This window comes from Pristis pectinata, chromosome 11 (assembly GCF_009764475.1).
Source record: "Pristis pectinata isolate sPriPec2 chromosome 11, sPriPec2.1.pri, whole genome shotgun sequence".
Taxonomy (NCBI): domain Eukaryota; kingdom Metazoa; phylum Chordata; class Chondrichthyes; order Rhinopristiformes; family Pristidae; genus Pristis; species Pristis pectinata.
Window position 1 is genome coordinate 22,760,515 of NC_067415.1, and position 22,430 is coordinate 22,782,944.

Genomic DNA, 22,430 nt, shown 5'->3' on the forward strand with positions numbered 1-22,430 from the left:
TGCAGGTGTATTTCCAGCATTTTGTGTTTCCATTCTTGCCTTATGTTCTTTGCAGAAGGAAGCTGTCTCCTGTTCTTCAGGTGTATGTGCAGGTTCTTCTGCTCCCTGGGAGGACTCTGCCACACCCTGCCTCATTATTGTAGCTTGCACCCATTCCTTGTCAACATATCTTTAGTTGAAGGAGTGCTGATTGTCTTAAAGTAAGAGATTTTAAGGGCTACGAGGTCAGAGCCATGAGGAAATGTGCTATTAGGATATTTGACTCCAAATGCCTCCTGTTCTTGAAGCAGGGTGGTGATAAACAAGGGAGCGCGATTTTGAACTGAGACTTATCAATTTAACAGTATTTTTAGATCTTTTAAAATTAGATCTAACACTGTTTATAATACCAGATAAACAATGCAGATTATTTTTTATGCTATAATCTGTACAGAAAATCAGGATGTTTTGTAATGTAAAGTCTTTACAACATTGCTTCCATGCAAAATTAAGTTTCTATTACTGCTCTTCTTAGTAAAGGCTTGTTGACCCTCTTCCCCGTATACTGTATCAGACACGTGGACAAAAATATGTATATTAATATGCAAATCACTTAAAGCATACTGATCTTCATTTATTCCTTACAACAATTAATGCTTTGCATTTAACTGTTCTTGCTTGTTACTCATTACATTAAATCACAAATGCGAGATGAACTGGGCAGACTCACTTCCATGGGTTGTAGCCCTCTCTGATTTCCAAATTGAGAGTTCTCCTTCTGAGTTGGTTGTTCCTGGGTTATCACTGCCTGTGCTCAATGTTCCTTCTTGCGTTTCATCCTGATCTTCCAGTAAGTTCAGGACCCATGTATCTCAATGAAGCTAATCAAATACAGTGAAGGCACTGTGACTACCATATATGGAATTGTTCCGGTAACTTACTGGACTGGTTTCTCACCTTCCTCCTTATCACAGGTTGGCTTGCAGGATTATTCTCTCTCCTTAAATTTTTCCTCTTTTGTTTCAAGCTGAAAGAATACTGTAGGTCTTCATCTACATCTGCCTACACAAATCCCCAGAGCTTCTGACTCTGACATCATTTGTCCAAGGTTCAGGTAAACAGAACACATTTGCTCCATTGTTCTCTTATAGGCCCTTAATTGTGACCATAAAAGTTAAATATCCCTTAATGCCAGGTTTTGCATATTCAGCTGTCTAATTCATTTGGTTCTCACAGTAAACTAGTGCTCACATAAAGTTAAAATTCCATTTTCCTGTCCTCTTTCTACATCCTTTCATATTTTCTCCTCGCACCTCTTCAAACATTACGTGGAAAAATAAAATCAGAGAGAGCTGTGGCTGCCTGGAATACACTGCCTGGGGTGGTTGTGGAGGCAAATATGATAGGGGTGTTCAAGAAGCTCTTAAATAGGCACATGAATGTGAGGGAAATGTAAGGATATGGATATTTAGGCAGAAGGGATTAGTTTAGTTGGGCATTTGATTACTAATTTAATTAGATTGGCACAACATTGTGGGCCGAAGGGCCTGTTCTGTGCTGTACTGTTCCATGTTATTTTGGAGATAATTGCCTAGAATTTGGATTTCATCCATTAATGCTGTGCTAAATTTGTCCTGCATTTGCCCTAATGCCCAATCACATTTTAGCATGGTGGCTCTTCATTTAATAAGGCTGCCTTGCAGCTCCAGTGACCTGGGTTTGATCATTGACTTGGATGCTGTCTATGTGGTGTTTGCATGTTCTCTCCATGACCATGTGGGTTTCCCCTGGGCGTTCCAGTTTCCTCTCACATCCCAAAGGATTAGTGGCAACTGTTAATTATTTCTTAGTGTAATTGGCAACAGAATCAAAGGAGAATTGATGGGCACGTGAGAGAAAACAAGTGGCAAAGGTGCCAGGTGGAGGAATAGGGCAAATGGACTTGCTCGGCTGGGAGCTGGTATGGATTCAATTGGCTGAGTGGTCTGGCTGTGTGACCAAGTAATGGGATCCTTTAAAAACTGTGAAATTGGTGACATTCCCTTTCAAAAAAAAATTAACTGTGTCCCTGTGCACCCCCCAACACACACACACACACTTATTTTGGTGTGCTGAAATGCAACCTGCATGATTCAGAACATAGCTGCCTGCAGGTATCACAGCTGTCACATCATTGCTGTTAAGACCATGGGAAGTGGGTCAGAAACTTAAGGACACTCTCCATGACGGTTACAATAACTATGCAAAAGGCTGCATGGAGAGAAGGGAAAAATCATGGGAAAGTACAGATCTATTGCTGCAACAGATCGATGACACAAAATGGAGAGATAAACATCAATGTCTTAGTGGAGACACTTCAATTGACATATGAACAGTGACTTGGTAAGCCTCCTTATTGGATTGCAAGTGGTAAAACATTTTTTTTCTACCAAGTTGTTATTAAAAAAATCAATGTCACATGTGCATATGACACCAAGGAAACAACAGTGGTAGAATGTATCAGGCTTGGAGATGAGGGGATCAATTTGAACAGGATTTCAGCAGGAAATGGATGCAAACATTTCAAAACGTGCTAAAGTATTTCCATGTGCATTTCACTCAAAAATGGGTGCAGATAATAATTATTTGCCAAGAAATTAGACTTAACACCCAAGTGGCACACCTTCCCAAAACTATTCAAATTTATAATCTTTACATACTTACTTTTTAAAAAAATCTTCAATCATTCTCACTTTTAGCATTGGAACATTGTTGGAGCACCAAGATGGATAATTCATAATCTTTACTATCCAATCTTATGAATTACCATCTGCAGTTTTACCTCTTACTCTGGAACTTCCCAGTTGCTGGGCCACTTTCCTCTCCAGACCAATAGTTGGGATTATGGAGGATGCAAATTAAGATGGATCAATTCAAAAATATAATTCCCTTAACATTAGTAATGCAAGAGATAACATTAGTTAGACGATGGGTTTCATTTCTTTTCCTGCTGTACTATGTTCATGACTCATTTGGTTTCACTTGATGTGGAACCTTCTAGGACTTCTAGGCTTTGTTTATAACTTGTGGAGTACCCCAAAGTGCTTTTCAGCCAGTGAAGGATTTTGGACTTACAATGCAGAATCCACGGCAGTCAGTTGGTGTACATCAAGATATCACAGACAGCAATGAGATAATGAACAGATAATTTGTTTTTGTGACATTGAGCAGAATGCAAAAGAAAGTCTTCCTTGAAAGTGTGACATGGGATCTGTTTGTCCAGACCCAATTCATCTATCATCTCAAAAACTATTGTAATAAAAAAAATACAGTACTCACTTTGTCCTGTTGGAGTTTTATCCCAAATTTTGTATTCAAGTCTCTAGAACAAGTTATTGAACACAATTAGGAAGAGAGGTGCTACCAACTGAACCAGAGTTGACACATTTTTTTTTAATTTTTACTTTATTTACAGCATGGTAACAGGCCCTTCCGGCCCAACGAGTCCGCGCTGCCCATTTTAAGCCCAAATTAACCTACCTGTATGTCTTTGCAATGTGGGAGGAAACCGGAGCACCCGGAGGAAACCCACACAGACACGGGAGAACGTACAAACTCCTTACAGACAGTGACAGGAATCGAACCCCGATCGCTGGTGCTGTAATAGCATCGCACTAAACACTACACTACCACGCCACTTCTCGTTGACTTAAATGATCCTGTCCTTTGAATTCTTTATCAGAATACACATATATAGCAACGTAGTCTACTCTGCAACAGTAAAAATGTAAATGAAGTTCTCACAGAAGATAATAAAATTTATGGTTGTGCCCTTTCAGATGTTTTGAAGATATTTATTTGCTCTCATGGCTATAGTTTACACTTTGATATGACCATCTTACAAAAAGGAGACAAAAATAATGATCCTTCGATCATTTCACAGATGATGTATTTATTATGATGGACATGTACTATTTGTTTGAATGTACACATTTATTCACATGATAATTCAGAAGAACTGTTATCCTTGATGAAAAGGATAAGCAGCAGTAGGAACACAGGCAGAGATTATTTTCTGTTTTTTCACAACCAGATATCTCAAGTAGTCATTTTAAACAATTTCATATTTACTGGCAGATAAACAAAATACTTACTGAAATGCGTATACAAAATTTAAGAATACAGACAACAAAAATTAAAATAGGGGTAAATACTATTGTAAGGAAATGAATAATATTATAGTCTGAAGTTGTGGTAACAATACTCAGAAGTTATCGTCAAATATTTCACTACTTAAACTTTGTAAATGCAGGAGAATGTTTAAAATTTTCTGGTTCTGTCTGAGGTATTAATTATTTTTAAAAACAGGAAAATGCAATGTCAAAGAAATGTGCAGCTTGTAACTTTAATTATTATGCTGGTGCATGTGAAAGGCACTAATTATGTTCAATTCCACTGCTATTTGTAGAAATTAGAAGATTATCTTCCTTAACTCTTTCCTACTTGTGGGGGACAATCAAAGCAATAAGTTTTATGTTGAAAATAAAGAGAAATCTTACAATGACCTTTGCGCAAAGTGGTTTACATATAGGGATTGGTTACAGCTTCTGATTTGCTGCAATTGAGATTAGAAACAGAGGGGCTGGAAATAGAATACAAATGAATCTAGAGATTACCAAAGGCAATTTCCTTGTCTTGTTCCTGTTCAAGAGGATTCATTATGAGATTGCTCATATAAAGTTGTCATTTTTAGCAACATGTAATCAAGCATAAAATTCTGCCCAATATGCAAAATATCATAGATACCAGAAATTTGAAGAAAAACAAATGCTAATCAATGAGAAGTGTCATTGATTCAAAACTAACTATTAGTTTCTCTACCGATGCTTCCCATTTGCCGAGTGTTTCCAACATTTTTTGTTTTTATTGTAGATGAAACTCTGCCATCATAGAACATTACAGCACAGTACAAGCCCTTCGGCCCACGATGTTGTGCCGACATTTAATCTTGCTTTAAGATCTATTCAACCCTTCTCTCCCACATAGCACTCTATTTTTCTATCATTCATGTGGTTATCTAAGAGTCTCTTAAATGTTCCTAATGTATCTGCCTCCACAACCTCTGCCGGCAGTGCGTTCCACACACCCACCACTCTGTAAAAAAAAACTTACCTCTGACAATCCCCCCCCCCCCATACCTTCCTCCAATCACCTTAAAATTATGTCCCTTCATGTTAGCCATTTTCACCCTGGGAAAAAGTACCTCATTGTCCACTCAATCTATGCCTCATCATCTTGTAGACCTTTATCCAGTCACCCCTCATCCTCCTCTCCAAGAGAAAAACCTTAGCTTACTCAACCTATCCTCATAAGATATGCTCTCCAATCCAGGCAGCATCCTGGTAAATCTCTGCACCATCTCTAAAGCTTCCACATCCTTCTTATAATGAGGTAACCGGAATGGAATACAATTCTCCAAGTGTGGTCTAACTGGAATTTTATAGAGCTGCAACATAACCTCACGGCTCTTGAACTCAATACCCCAACTAATGAAGACCAACACACTATACGCCTTCTTAACGACCCGATCAACTGTGCAGAAACCTTGAGGGATCTATGGACATGGACCCCAAGATCCCTCTGTTCCTCCACACTGCTAAGAGTCCTGCCATTAACCTTGTATTCTCCCTTGAAATTCGATCTTTCAAAGTGTATCACTTCACACTTTTCTGGGTTGAACTCCATCTGCCACTTCTCAGCCCAGCTTTGCATCCTATTAATGTCCTGTTGTAACCTACAGCAACCTTCTGCACTATCCACAACACCACCAACCTTCATGTCATCAGCAAACTTACTAACCCACTCTTCCACATCCTCATCCAAGTCATTTATTAAAAGTCACAAAGAGCAGGGGTCCCAGAACAGATCCCTGCAGAAAACCACTGGTCACCGACCTCCAGGCAGAATACGCTCCATCTACAACCACCCTCTGTCTTCTATGGGCAATCCAATTCTGAATCCACACAGCCAAGTTTCCCTAGAACTCATGCCTCTTGACTTTCTGAATGTGCCTTCCATGAGGAACCTAAACGCCTTACTAAAATCCATGTACACCACATCCACTGCTCTACCTTCAATGTGCTTTGTCACATCCTCAAAGAATTCAATCAGGCTTGTGAGACATGACCTGTCCCTCACAAAGCCATGCTGACTGTCCCTTATCAGCCTAAGCTTCTCCAAATGCCCATAAATTCTGTCTCTAAGAATCTTCTCCAGTAATTTGTCCACCACTGAAGTAAGACTCACTGGTCTGTAATTCCCAGGGTTATCCCTACTCCCTTTCTTGAAAGGGGGAAGAACATTTGCCACCCTCCAATCATCTGGCACTACTCCTGTGGACAGTGAGGACGTAAAGATCATCACTAAAGGCACAGCAATCTCTTCCCTTGCTTCCCGTAATAACTTTAGATATATCCCATCTGGCCCCAGTGACTTATCTATCCTAATGTTTTTCAAAAGTTCCTGCACGTCCTCCTTCCTCAATCAACATGCCCCAGCGTATCAGCCTGTCGTACGTCATCCTCATAAACATCAAGGCGTCTCACTGGTGAATTCTGAAGCAAAGTATTCATTAAGGACCTTCCCACCTCCAGGCACATTTTTCCTCTTTTTACCCTGATTGGTCCTACCCTCATTCTAGTCATCTTCCTATTCTTCACATGTGTAGAACGCCTTAATCCTACTCGCCAAGGCCTTCTCGTCCCCCCCCTTCTAGCTCTCCTATCCATTCTTAAGCTCCCTCCTGGCTCTCTCGTAATTCTCCAGAGCCCTGTCTGATCCATGCTTAGATATGCTTCTTTCTTCCTCTTGACAAGATAGTTTACGTCTTTTGTCAGCCATAGTTCCTTCACGCTACCATCCTCACCCTGCCTCAATGGGACAAACCTATCCAGAAGCCTGTGCAAGTACTCCCTAAACAACCTCCACATGGCTGTTGTGCACTTCCCCAAGAACATCTGTTCCCAATTTACACTCCCAAGTTCCTGCCTAATAGCATCAGAATTCCCCCTCCCCCAATTAAATACTTTCCCCATATCGTTTGCTCCTTTTCTTCTCCAAGACTATGGTAAAGGTCAAGAAGTTATGGTCACTGTCTTTTTATCCTATTAATTGATCAGGGATAAGAAATACTTCATTAAATCTATGTTTTGCCACTGGTTCAGTTTATCTCACAGAACAGGATTTTGCTGAAAACAACTTGATTTTAGAAGCAAACTAAACAAGGAAACATGACTTGATACCAAAGTAAAATATTATTGTTTTATGGAAAGGTTTTGATTTACAACTTGAAGTGCAAAAATGTACCAACTGCGAAAATTGTTTTTGCAAGACTGAAATGATCAAATGATTTATTGCAACAACTTCTTAATCAACTGAAATCATCCCATCAAAAACAAAATAATTCAATTTTAGCACTCATGTAATATTGTCTTAATGATTGACAAGAACTAACTCAAGCCATGAATTTACACAAAAACTCGCACCACCATATTAATATTAGGAAAACATCTGCACAGGGTCTCAGTCCCTTACATTTTGTGGGATTACATCTGGTATTCCCTCTCCAAAAACTGCAGTAGGATTTCAGTAGAAAATTATAACAAGCTTTCCAAAATATAAAGAGTACATCATTACATAGCAAGGTAGATCTTTGCAATAGGAATCTCTGCCTGGAGTAGACATAGTATCAGGATTCATATAATATACATATACACACTCACACACAATTCCTCTTTGAAATCCCACTCATTAATCTAGCAGAGTATTTTCCAGTTCAAAGTAATAGTATTGCATCCTTTGCTGAAATAGCAAAATAGTGGGCATCTCCCTTGAAGTACTATGTTGTCGCTGAAAGTGTGGCGACACTTGTGGGCTGTCCCCAGAACACTCTCCACGAAAGATGCATTTCACTGTGTGTTTTGATGTACATGTGACTAATAAAGACATATGACTGAGAGAATAAGCCACGGGCATGCTGAGCATGATAAGTTTATGGAAAAATTTGAGAAGGGCTCCCTCCAGAAGATTGCATCTTCCTGGGGTATTCAGAGAGAAATTCTTATCTGAATGTCTGGAAGAATCAATGGGGTGATCTGATGCTTCCCAAAGCAACCGGCAGCAGGGCTTGGTTTGGTGGGGGGGGGGGGGGGGGGGGGGGGTGTGAGGTGAAACTGTGTCAGAGCACAGGGCTATGTAAGCTTACTCAAACAATCGCTGATGCTACACCTCGGTCAGTTGACAAATAGGATATTGCTGGTGTAGTGGTAGTAAAATACTTTCAATGTACTGGCAAGCATCACAGCTGGACAATATACACTTACTGAGACATTTGCCAAGTTCCATTTTGAGCATGACTGAAATAATGCTGCAACTTTTTGCAACAAATCTAGGCCCACCACATGCTGCATCAAATGTACAGTGGAGTGCATGCAAGTCACATTCAGTATCTTGAATAAGATGCATTATATTCCAAATTGGAGGATTCTATTCCTCAATGAGCAGCAGCAAAGTGCTTAGCAGCTTATTTCCAGCAGGATATTGCAGGAGTCCTGTGAGAGAGCATAGAAATACCTGCTCTGATAAGACGACTTTGCCCTCTCTTCTCCCACCCCATTTCAGTCACAGGATGTCTCAACCTGATGGCTGAACTTGCCACTGCATGGAATATAGGTGAAACAGCCTTCAAAAGCTTCCAAAACCAGAGGACATTTCCCAAGAGAATTTCAGCAGTTAGAAAAGGGTTATGAACATCTTTGCTCTATGTTTGTGTAAACCATGAGGGTGGGACCATGTAGAGTTCTAAAAATAGTGACTATGAAGAATAAAACTTTGTATTTACAGAGGGGTTTGTATATGGGTCCTTTTAATATTACGTTTTGTTCCCTCTATTACTTTGATTAAAATTATTTGTTAGCACCACATTTTAATTTTGCACTTTTTAAAAAAAAACTTGGTGTTATTTATATTTCTCTCTCCACAGATGCCATTTGACATGTGTGTTTCCAGCATTTTCTACCTTTATTTCAGATTTCTAGCATCTTCTGTATTTTATTTCTGATTAAAATGTAGAACTTTGTTATAGGAGTAAAAGAGGAACTAAAAAAGGATAATAACAACACCCAATTGTGTTGGATTTTTGAACAATTGTTTTTCTAATTAACTTTCATATAGATATCCTTATTGATTGAAACAGCAAAGAAGCAGAAAGCAATGGGGTCAAGGGAAATGAAGGTTTTGACGTAAGTATTTTATTAGTTTTGCCAATTATTCCTACATAACAGTAAACTTGCTTAAGAACTAAATGGTTCATTAAATACTACAGGATATTTCACATTAGAAAACCAGTGCCAAGTTCTAATAGAGTTAAAAGTAATGGTAAATAAAAGTAAAAAAAAAGTAAAGGGGAGAGTGCAATTTTAAAAGAAAAATCTGGTTCTCAGTAACAATGTAGGGTAGTAAGTGCCTTAAATCTTGGAAAGGACTCCAGAATTTGTGATGATTACCGATAGGTTGACAGAGAAAGCAGCAGAGAGAAACCTTGGGCTAAATCAATTCAAGCAGGTGGTGCCGTCTGCTGCCACTGCATACTAAAAGTAATCGCAGCATGGAATTGCTGGTGGTGAGGATAGGTGAAAGCATGTTTCCCAATATCTACCAACATCTACCTTTGTAAAGGGGCAAGCCACTAATGAGGCCAACTAGTTATGAAAACAAGGATTCATTATCATACTTGAGGAACACATTGGTGTAGGGTGTTACTGAAATTAGATAACAGTAATACAGTTCAAGGGCTAGTGAGCCTCCTCTACAATTTATTATGCAGAATCACAATTCTAGGATCAGCAGTAACCTGAGAAGCAGAAGGTTCAAGTCCTGCTCCAAAAACTTGACCATGTACAGTAATCCATTTCCAGGTGAAAAATCAAACAAGCTGTAGGGTGCTGGAAATCCAAAAACAAAAACAGAAAATGAGAGAAATACTCAGGACAGACCACATTTGTGGGAAGAGAAACAGAGTTAATGCTTCAGGTCGAAGACCCTTTGTCAGAACTGGGAAGGAGACTAAAGCAGCTTGTTAAACTGCAGCCAGGAAGATGTCTCTGATAGGATTAAACCCAGGAGCCATGGGAGAAACTGTCAACAAGGTTACCTGGCCAATAAGTGAATGGGAGCAGTTAGAGAGTGAGAACATAGACAACATAATGTAGGAGTTGCAAAATGCAGAGCCCAGCAGGACAGGCTGGGCATGTCTTCCAATTCCCAGAGGGAAAAAAGAAAAGGTGTACGAGAGTGTGTTGAAACAAATAAGCTGAGCCAATATGACAGGTAGATGATAGATACGGACAAGTTACCCGAAGTCATAGAATCTAACAGAGTCTAGAAGCCTCAACGTGCCTAAGCTTGCATTGAGTGCCATTGTAATAGTACAGGAGCCACAACCTGTAGTTCAGACTGGATGGAGGAATTAAAGTGGCAGGCAACGGGAACCTCAGGGTCACCCCGTGGACTGAATGCAAGTGTTCTGCAAAGTGGTCACCCATTCTGCACTTGGTTTCTCCAGTGCAGAGAAGACCACATTGTGAACACCAGGACATTTCCAGGATTGTTAACCAGGAACTAGTTGAGGGATGTACCAAAATTGCATTTCAGTCAGACTCAAAAGACCTGGGACAAGATTGTGCTACGTGATTGTGTTCCTCCCTCCTTTCAGTTGGATCAAACCTCCAGACTTTGTCCTTCCCACTTTCCCTGCAGGTCTGCAGATCCAGCCACACTCTCCTATTTTTAGTGACATTTCCCTATGACCCCATTCAGCCCATTGATTCTATGCCAACTCTCAAAGCTATCCTATCAATTCCATTCCCCCATTTAATTTCACTTACCCCACAAGTCCATCAACTCACCACAGAGGAAACCAGAGAACATAGGGGAAAACTACACGAGAGGACAAGCAAGCTCAACACAAGCAGGTAGTCAGGTTCAAACCCAGGGCATGGGAGCTATGAGGCAGCAGCACTACTTACTGCCAATATGCCACCCCATTGAACCAAAACATTTACTCTGCCCACTCTCAACATCTTGACCCTAATCTTACATTCTTCATATAATGAAACAGATAACATGCTGAATTTACTATATTTAGTATATAACCTCTCATTGGGTTTGTACTTACAGGTTAGTCTCTCTCGGTACCAGGATTTGTGACCACTAATATCACTTACTCCCCACATCTTCATGCTACCTCTTTCAGCTGGCTGCAGAAAAAGCTTATATCCAAAGCCTCAAAGTCTTAACTGCCTTCCCTTCAGCTATCCATTTGTCAAGATACATCTACAACAGTTTTTTCTCAGTTGCTCCCAAACTTCTACTTTCGATGCCCTTGGCCTTAGCAAATTATTTACTGCTTTCTGTACCGACCTCTCTCAATACAGCTGCCATCTTTACTTCCTCAAATCCAAGGATGCGTACTGCAGAGTACCTGGCACACAATGAGCTAGGCCTTCCATGACAAGATTTGATTTGAATGCATGCTATAGATTTTGCTTTCTTCAGTAATGACTCTTTAAAGTCATGGCAGAAGACAAACACTAGGCTCCAATTCCTTACCACTAGACTCATTGATAAACCCTTCCTTCCTCTTCCCCTCACCACTCCCTCCAAACAAAACATATGGTGCAAATATGAAACTACATAAAATAGGTCTTAATCAATGCTCTTCTTAAAATGTGAAAGTGTTCCAGATATTTTGGACAAGATTACCATTTTACATTGTTGCAGCTGTTGAATGCAATGAAATATTACAATTGAATAATAATTATGTTTATTTCAGAGGAAAGTGCAACGTGCCAACCACAAAAAGGATTTTAGATCTCAAGAAAGGACCAATTAAAAAGACTGCAGCAATGAAACAGCTTCCAAAATTAAAACATTGACGCTAGAATATTATTATGGAACAGAGATGGTGTTTTGTGTGTCAGAGGAAGCTGTTATTTACAGTACTTGCACCTCATTTAGAGCAGTTGTTTAATTGTTGCTGGGCCTAAATCAGTTATATTTAGGTTTTGTTACCCTGGCAGTAATTATTCGTACATCAGAAATAGTTAGACAATGTAGTTTTATTGTATTCACACTTGAATTTTGTTTAATTGCTGTTAAAATTTCTTCCAATTGTTTCTCTGGATGGCTGATGGAATTTTATATGAACAAGGAACAGATCTGGCACATTGGTAGTACCTCACTTCTCAGTGTGATGATTGTGGGTTGAGCCTCACTACACTGCAGAGATTAGCAGAGTTTAGTTTTAATCATCGTCAAACTTGGTATCCTTCATTTCAGACCTTGTATTCACTCCTGGGGTATATAGAATTGTCCTATAGGACTATTCTGAAGAGCTAGCAATTTTTATCTCTCTGGCTTCATGCCCTGACCTAATTTCATTACTCAACACAAGTCGTTAACAGTTATTTATGAAATTTGCTGTATGTAAATTGGCTGAAGTTTCCCCCCTCCACACATGATCTCAGAGGCTACACTTCAAAATAGTGAAAGGCTCTGCATTAAATTATGCTCTTTCTGTATGTCTCCAAAGCATTTCTCACCATTCCCTCCATCCTTTTCAAGTTACAGGTTTTACAATATGGAATAACCATTCCAGCAGCAAACCATTTCTAGATATGCAAGAATGTAATAGAGTTCTTTTACAGAGATGTCAACGCATTTAGAATAATCTTTTTTAAAGTTATGTCCTGCATTTAAGATGCTTATAGCTGGTAATTGTTAAGCAATGAATCAGACTCTAGTTTATGCAAAACGTAACTGGTTCCATTCTGAAGGTAAACTGCATAGACCCCAGTGTAATGGATTGCATCATACTGACAGACAAATGTGTCAATCATGCTTTAAAAAAAATCAGCAACAATGTTACAGTGATATGTATCCATGTCAATGTGATGTATGACTTGGAGGGAATCTTGCAGGTAGTGGTGTTCCGCTGCACCTGTTGCCCATGTCTTTGTTCATCTTTTTGGTGGACATTGCAGGTGAGGGAGGTGATCGGGGGACTGGGAAATTCATTCACTTTCATCTCACCATTGATTTTATTATGTATTTGTGCGATTATCCAAGGTCCAAGGAGGAATATGCCATTAGCTGCCTCTCAAGCTCCTGGAAGAGTTTGTATGGAATGTGTGACAATTCAGCATCGCATTTCCTAAAAAGGTCCAGATTACTATACAGAAAAGTGATTGAATATGATAACCAATTATAAGGAAGCAGATTTTTGATGAGAAAATTCAGTTGCAAGATATGCCAGGAAGTGTATCCCATTGTTGAACTCTGGTTCCACTGAGATTCACCAAAATGTCAATTCTCTGCACATCTACACTCCCATAGGTGCTCTGCCCCAGCACAGCCAATCTGAAAGTGGTGAAAAGCTAACCAAAAAAGTCCCAATGTAAAAGTGAAGCATGTGGAAATAAGAAAACTGAGACACTAAAATATTCTAGCTGTGGTCTAACTAATGCTTTATATAGCTGTACCATAATATCCCTGCTCTTATATTCTATGCCCACACTAATGAAGACAAATATCCCATGTGCCTTCTTAACCATTTTATCTGTGTGGGATCAAGATTTACAATACAAATCATTTTTAATGTGTTGTAAGATTCTAGACAATAAATATTTGCATTGCTCTTCCTTTCAATTCCTTTTGAAAAAAAGTCCTTTCTTCTGTAGTACTTAGCTTGGTCTTCTCTTACCTTCACATTCAGTATAGTTACTATCCTTTCAGGAATCCTTTCAGTGCTTTAAAATGTTCAAATTGTTTAGTGTTATCATTACTTAAATAATCCATGTTTGAATTATGTATTTAACAACTTGTATTAACACAATATGAAGCAAAATATCCCAAGATACTTCACAGTTGAAGAGAGATCCAAGTCAGAGTACAGTTCCAGAAAACTGAATAAAATTAAGGAGCCTTGTTTTCAGGAGGCTTTTAAAATATGGGAAGGCATGAATAATGATGAGCAAGTTTAAGGACCAATGTGTTAATATACTGCCATGGACTATAAAGCAAAAAGAGGGAAAGGAAAATGTGTGGCCAATTAGAGCTTCAATGAGAGAATGAAGAACTCGTTAAATGCAATAAACAATAGGAATTATTTCTTCCTATATATGGAATTATAAACATCCTTGTCTAAATAAAGTTCACCTTCAGAAGGTTAAAAAGAACGTAGGTTTAGCCTTACCTAATTTTAGATTTTATTACTGGGCAGTCAATATATGAAATCTTACGTTTTGGTTACATTACATTAATCAGGAGAAATTAATTCTGTTAAAAAAAAATTTCTATTATCTCTTTGCTTGGTTCTTCACTTCCAATATCATTAACTAAACTAACATAATTTAGTAGTTAAACATGTTTTGAGGATTTGGTTACAATTTAGAAAATATTTTGGTTTATTGAGTTTTTCTTTGTCCAGTCCCATTTTCTTTAATTACTTTTTTTTTTAAACCTTCTATGACTGATGTAGTTCTTAAAGAATGGGACAAATTAGGTATTACTTGTTTTCAAGATCTGTTTGTTGGCAGAAACCTTTCCTCATCTGAACAATTGTCTACCAAGTATAATTTACCAAAAACACTTTTTTTTTAAAAAAAAAGATATTTACAAATTAGAGATTTTCTTCGATCTCAATTACATTCTTTTCCTTTGAGCCCTGATATTAGATGTAATTTTTAATTTGGAACCTTTTCAGGATGGCTCAATATCTAATATTTATGACAGATTACTGGGAATTTGTAAGGTGCCACTAGATAAAATTAAAAACGCTTGGGAACAAGATTTGCAGATGTTAATTTCTGAGGAAACTTGGAATGAAATTTTCAAGTTGGTTAATACTTCATCATTATGTGCTCGTCACTCTCTCCTTCAGTTTAAAGTGGTCCATAGAATTCACTTGTCTAAAGATAAATTATCCCATTTTTATTCTGACATATCTCCCTACTGTGACAAATGCAATAATGGAGTGGCTTCCTTAATTCACGTGTTTTGGACGTGTCAGAATCTTAAAAAATATTGGACAGAAGTCTTTCATACTTTTTCTGTACTTTTCAAAATAAGTTTTAAACTTAATCCTTTGACTGCACTATTTGGAATTGTTGGAGAAAAAGATAACTTTGAAGGCTTCTGATTTACATATTCTGGCTTTTATTTCTCTTATAGCCAGGAGAGCTGTATTGCTTAAATGGAAGGAAGTTACTCTGCCTACTCATGCTCAATGGTTACAGGATGTTATGTCATATTTGAATCTAGAGAAGATTCGCTGTTCAGTTTTTGAACCTAACCTAGACTTTCAAATCCTGTGGGGACCTTTTTGAATTATTTTCAAAATTTCTAATTTGGGGACTAAAATGCAGATATTGACTGACACGGTTATGTTTTTAAAAGTTTTTCCTTGTTTTTTTTCCATCTGACAGCTTTGGGCTTTGGTAGTGGGAGTAGATTTTTTTTTATATAAAATATTTCAATTTTTTCTTCCTTTATTAACTAACTACTATATGTGATTATTAAGAGTATTGTAATCTAAGTACGATTTAATACAACGTATTCAGTAGTATTTTTATTTTTCTTGATGCATGTACTCTATTTTTTTTCATGGATTCAATAAAAATATTGTAAAGAACTATAGGAAAGGAGAAAGGCCTAAAGCTGACCAGGGAAAGGAAAGCAGGAGAGACAGTTTGGAAATAATTGACAGAAAGTGTTGGAAATACTCAACATATCAAGAAGTATCTGTGGTGAGAGAAAGTGTTTCAGGTTGATGGACCTTTCATCAGAAGGGATTTCAGTATGCAAGTTTAGTGGGGATATGGGCAACAAGTTGTGTAGGATCCATATACAGAAAGGATTTGGAAGCTAGCCAGATACATCACAATATTATTTGATCCCAAGAAGTCAATCCCAGTTTATTGACTTCTTGAATAGGCGGCAACACGTTGTTAATCTTCTCTTTAGTCCATGAAACCTTAAAATTTATACATCTTGTATCAACTTTAGTAGTTGTCAGGGCCATGTTGGGGTTGAGAATTTTAAGTGATACAAAGCTATTGTTATTAAATTTTATTCTCAGAAGTTTAAATCCTCAAATTACATGCATGATGAGAATGTTAATTACAGCCATTCAGAGCATTTATGCAGGATAGAGTTTAGCACTTATCACATCAGAGACATTTAAGCTTGTTAAGAAAGATATTCCAGAGCAGAAATTGCATGCAGTATTTCATTGAGCACATAGATTTGAGACCAGTAGGAATACAAGGTGGCCGATATGGTTGCCTTAAAATCTCATAGCTAGAGAAAATGGATCATAACGTTGTTAATTGTTTTGATGAACAACTTAGCCAAACAGTCAGACTTGCAGAACAGGGTGCAGGATACACTTTTTTTGGTTCCTACTAAACTGGGATAATCTGAGACTATTGCGGGAATCTGGCAAATTGGAAGATCACTCCACTTATGGTTAGTGCCCAACAGTTTCAGAGAGATTTGCTAAACAGAAGAGAGAAACAACCCAATTAAGAGGAAAAGTATGGCATACTGTGTTAGAAGGAATACTGCAACAAGCAAATTGCTCAAGGAAGTGAGAGCCTCTGTTCACCTCGAGACCTCTTCAGATCTTTAGCTGTGTGTCTTACAACACCATGAAGTTGTCACATCAGGACATAGGACCTCCTCTCTAATGGCAGAAAAACTGGCCAATTGCAACAGCAGCTAACTGGTTCCTTGGCATAGATGTCCACCTGCCTGAATTTGGCCTATTGTTTTATCAGCAGTAGGGCTGCTGACATTGTTTTTAAAGAAATAAGGGACACGTTGGCAGGGTCTGTTTTGCCTCAGGAGGAAGAATTGCTGAAATTCTTGGAAGTTACCATCAAGTGATTGTGCCAAGGCAAGTTTCAATTTTTTTTTAGGTCAACAGTGCGGCTCATAGGGTCCCAGTCATTGTCTGTCAGGTAACTCCTAGACAAACAGTCCTGGAAATATTCAGCTCATAGTGGGTAAGCTCTCCCTGTAGCAGTGGGGAAGTACACAGGATACCATGCTTTGTGTTGCCCTACAGAATGCAGATTCATTATAGCTCACGTTATAGTTTTTCAGTATCAAACACTCACAGGCACAAGCACCCCTGTACTTTAAGGCATCTGCTTTGGCTACACCAGTTTGCCAGAACCAGGCACAAATCTCTGCTCTTCACTGGTGCTTACACAGCAAGGAATTATCCATGGCTCAGTATAGAGAGGCTGCCTTCTGTGGGGTGGACCACACGAAGTGTGCATCCACTCAGCACCAAGATGTAGGGCTCCAGGCTCCACCCTAGTCAGCATGGCAAGGGTGGGTCCTTTACTGGGGAACAGCAAGCTTGCTGCATATGTTGACACATTGCCAGATGGTACAAGCTCTGATCAACCCCCTTTGAATGTGATGGAATTGCTGTCTCCCCCTTTCTTAGTTTGGTCAGTCGTGCTCAAAAGGTCAGCAACTACCATCAAGCTCATTACCATAGAGAAATCTCTGGGCTAATGAGAGCTATAGAGCCAAACAGGGAGACAGTATTTTCCATCACATGCTCTGTGCTCAACAGACACACCTAGTGCTCTGACACGCTCAACACCAGCCCCAAGGCAACCTCTCATTCTGAGCTGTGGGCAACTCCTTGCTGAACTCATGCCTAGTTCCCAGCCCAGAGTGGAGTGAGGCCAGGGGTCCAAACTGTTTCTTTTTTTAGGTCAATGATCAGGAGTGCTGATCACAGAATCCTGTCATTGTCAGGTTACTCCAGGATAAACTGTTCCAGAAACATTCAGCTCACCCTGTAGCAGTAGGGAAGTACACAGGATACCACTCTTCGCACTGCCCCATAGAGTGCCAGGTTACCAGCACAGCAGCAATCCACATCTCTCTCTGTAGTATACAAGTAATGCACAATGACCCATTGTACCACCCATTCCATTAGCACTCTTGTCCCTGGGAACATATCCTGAGCACTAAATGAGGTAACAGTCTCCACTAGCAGCCTAGGTTGGGAGCATGATCCAAGCAGCTGTCTGTCTGCAGGTTTGTGCTTTGTTGTGAAGGATTCCCTGTGGTTCCTAGAAATCCCTGGTAGAAGGAAGGATCACTAAAAGACAAGTTTCTATTCCAGTCAGCAGGCAATAGAAACTTGCCTTGTCAGCAGAAATTAGAAACGGCTCAGTTCAGACATTTCATTAAACATTTATGTATTCTAAGTTATTAGGTGGGTCAGCACATTCACTGCAATTATTATATAAATAAAATCTTAATGACCAAGTCTCCATTAGAGAATGTTTCTTAGTTCACTTTACAGATTGAGAGAACTTTTGCTGTGGTAGGATTGGGTGGAGGGGAACATGTGCCAGTTTATAGTATTCAACTCCTGCAACAGGGAGTTTCACTTCCATGACCACCCCCCCCCCCAAAGAAAAATGACTAAATATTGAGCAGGATCACAAGGACTCTGACATTTGCTTAAGAAAGACCAGTTACATTGAATTCGGTATACCTAGTGGACACATAAAATATGCAACAATAATCACCAGTTCTCTCACCACTGTAACCCCTTGTATTCACAAATGGAGAAAAGACAGTTGACTTCACAAGCTGTTTTATGATCCATAGTGACTAGGTTTTCCAGATCATTTTGTACCCAGCCTGCAGCTTTAATTTTACAATATGTTCCTGATTCAGTAATGACTGTAAAGATCCATATCTGTGCTGTATTACACTATGACTTTATGAACAAGTTCAAATAAACTTAAATCAGAACTGTACACTTGTCTATTTTATACAGTCTAAATGAAAAGCCAAGAAAATTTTATCTTTCAGATCCAGAAACCACTTGGGCCTTGCTGTTTTGTTGACTCTTGTAACAAGGGTCTTCACAACCAATACCAAGGTTATAGTAACTTTATAATCAAGTCCTTTGTGATGTATAGAGCATAAAGTGATAAAATCAGCTTTGATTTCAGTGTCAAGTTGGAGGAAGTTTTAGAAAATGAACTACACCAACATCTGTTTAATAGAGTAAGAATGCTAATAAATAACTCAGATTATTTTGGCATGTCAGAATTTGTAATCTGATTAATGGTCCAGATCATTTACCAATATTGTGGCCCTAATTATACTCAGTCAGCTCTGTTGGGCAGGTACATTGTTTGCATACCCAACGCCAGACTCCCAAAGCAGACGCTGTTTAGAATTCTGTCACAGGAAAAGATTACCACACAAACAGGAAAAGATTCAATGCTTTCTTGAGGGGGATTAAAATGATCATCGTCTCCACTGATTCTTGGAATTTCCTGGCCCATGACTGCTCAACAGTAGAGAAGGAGCATTCAGGATGGCATCAAGAACCTCAAGGCCATATGTCAGGAGCACACAGAAGGTTCCACATTTGCCCGATCATTTACCTCAGAATCCACCCAGAAGCAAGCCATCCTCTTGCTAATAAATTGCAGACATGGTTATAGGTTTCTGAAGAAAACTATACATGCAAATGGAATTTCTTTTGCTATTATTTGGTACTACATATATGAAAAATCAATTTAACAATAATTGAAAACATGCAAGATTTTTTAGGAATATTTAGACATTTCAAAAGATCAGGTGGTTAAATATCATATCTCTGCGCCTTAGCAGCTTGCTTGATCCACACCCATAATCTTTGAACAGTTTACTTGGTTTCACGCTTCATTAAAACACCAGTTCTCCACAGTCCACAAAATGTTTCTCACCAGGATATCGCCATTGCTTTCTTCTTTGCCCTCAGGACTGGGCAACAGCTCCCTCCCGTGTTCCGTAAAGAGGGAAAAATTCTCCCGGTTCACTTTCAAAATACCAACTCTCTAGGTTTTTGGATCTCTATTCACAAGCACATTTCTGCAGCTACAATTGTGCTCAACTGCCCCTTCATTCCCATTAAGACCATTACTTTCTCTCAATCTTAGTGTGACTCCCTTCTCCTTCCTAAGGGATATTATTTGAATGAAATGGCAGACAACTGAATAGATAACCTTCAGTTTCTTTTCTGCATTGCAAACAATCATTCAAACCCCCTTTGCCTCAACTCACCAGTAACATGCACGAAACCAAAACCAGTTTGTCACTGCAGCTAATCAGCTGCCTCTGCCATCTCATTCTCTTTCCCTGGCTCACTGGTCAAAACCAACTCTCATGTTCTCAGCTCTAGTCCTTGCCCTAGCACTGAATTCCCATCATCTCCACTGGGCTCATCTTATCGACACAAATCTCCTCCTATACATATCCAAACTTTCCTTCTCTGGTTCGCATGGTATTGCCATTGGTAATAGCTCTCCATTTCTGGTACTGTTGAACTCACTTGATGGCAAAGTATGATTTGCCATCAGATCACACTTTAAAATTAATCCTCAATACTCCTCCCTTGTCAACTTCTACCTCATTACCAATTTCCCCCTCCTCCCCACAAGTCTTTGAGCAGGAATTAGATTTCAAAATACGCACCCCAGCCTTGCCAGAACTTCTGGTTTGGATCTCTGCAAATCAGGGGGATTTCTGAACAAAATCAAAAATTACATTCTACATGACTTAGGCTGGAGTAGTTAGAATGGCTCCAGGGTCAGTGGTGTTCAGCTTGTGAGATGTGGGAGTTCTGAGAGACATCCAGTCTCCCTGATAACTACATCTGCAGGAGGTGCATCCAGCAGCAGCTCCTTACAGACTGTGTTAGGGAACTGGAGCTGCAGCTCAATGACCTTTGGCTCCTATGGGAGAACAAGAAGTTCACAGATAAGAGCTACAGGGAGGCAGTCACTCCTAAGCTGCAGGGGGCAGGTAGCTGGGTGACTGTCAGAAGGATGGAGAATAGGCAAGTAGTGCAGAGTACCCCTGTGGCCATTCCCCTCAATAACAGGTATACTGTTTTGGATACTGTTGGGGGTTGGTGGGGGGGGGGGGGGGCAACAACCTACCAGGGGAAAGCCACAGTGACCTGGTCTCTGGCACTGAGCCTGCTTGTGTGGTGCAGAAGGGAAGGGGGGGGGGGGGGGGTGAGGGGGAAGAAGAGGAGAGCAGTAATGATAGGGGATTCCATAGGAAGGAGGGCAGACAGGAGAATCTGTGGATGTTAAAGAGACTCCCAGGTGCCAGGGTCAGAGAAGTCTCGGATTGGGTCCACAACATTCTGAAATGGGAGGGTGAACAGCCAGAGGTTGTGGTACATATTGGTACCAATGACATAGGTAGGAAAAGTGAGGAGGTCCTGAAGAGGGAATATAGGGAGCTTGGTAGGAAGCTGAAAAGCAGGACCTCAAGGGTAGTAATCTATGGATTGCTGCCTGTACCATGCACCAGCAAGGGTAAGAATAGGATAATTTGGCAGATGAATGTGTGGCTGAGGAGTTGGTGCAGGGGACAGGTTTCAGATTTGTTGATCATTGGGATCACTTCTGGGAAAGGTACAACCTGTACAAAAGGGACAGGTTACACCGGAACTGGAGGGGGACCAATATTGTTGCGGACAGGTTTGCTAGAACTGTTGGGGAGGGTTTAAAACTAGTTTGGCAGGGGGATGGGAACCTGAGTGATAGGTCAGAGGTTGGTGCATTTAGTGTACAAGTGGATGCAGAGTGTAGAAAGACTGAAGAAGGATAGGCATTTGAAAGGGCAAAATTACAGTCAGTCGGATGGGCTGAAGTGTGTCTACTTTAATGCGAGAAGTATCAGGAACAAGGGTGATGAACTTAGAGCATGGGTAAGTACGTGGAACTATGATGTGGTGACCATTACAGGGACTTGGCTATCACAAGGGCAGGAATGGCTGCTGGATATTCTGGGGTTTAGATACTTCAAAAGGGACAGGGACTGAGGTAAAAGAGGTGGGGGAGTGGCTTTGCTGATCGGGGACAGTGTCACAGCTGTAGAAAGGGAGGATGTCCTGGAGGGATCATCTACTGAGTCAGTGTGGGTGGAAGTCAGAAACAGGAAGGGAGCGATCACTATTCGAATATTCTACAGACTCCCCCCAATAGCAACAGAGACAGGTAGATTTTGGAGAGGTGAAAAAAAATAATAGGGTTGTTGTCATGGGTGATTTCAACTTCCCTAATATTGATTGGCACCTTGTTAGTGTAAAAGGGATAGATAGGGCAGAGTTTGTTAGGTGTGTCCAGGAAGGATTCCTGACACAGTTATGTCAACAGTCCGACCAGAGGAGAGGACATTCTGGACCTGGTACTAGGCAATGAGCCTGATCAGGTTTCAGATCTCTCGATGGGAGAGCATTTTGGAGACAGTGACCATAACTCCTTGACCTTTGCCATAACCTTGGAGAGGGATAGGAGCAGATGATA

At 39.9% G+C, this 22,430-nt stretch overlaps 1 protein-coding gene across 2 annotated transcripts in view; it reads left to right on the forward strand.

Annotated features, from left to right (window-relative positions):
• The window catches only part of ccdc169 (coiled-coil domain containing 169), a 44,947-nt gene extending 32,253 nt beyond the window's left edge, over positions 1-12,694 (forward strand). Inside the window, exons 7-8 of one of the 2 annotated variants that reach the window (XM_052025771.1) lie at positions 9,190-9,257; positions 11,849-12,694. In XM_052025771.1, the coding sequence (XP_051881731.1) occupies positions 9,190-9,257; positions 11,849-11,951 (171 nt within the window). In that variant the 3' untranslated portion in view covers positions 11,952-12,694. Of the gene's footprint in view, positions 1-1,006; positions 1,094-9,189; positions 9,258-11,848 lie in introns of those variants that run through there. The other variant, XM_052025772.1, reaches the window with a different exon arrangement.
• Positions 12,695-22,430: the final 9,736 nt, after the last annotated feature.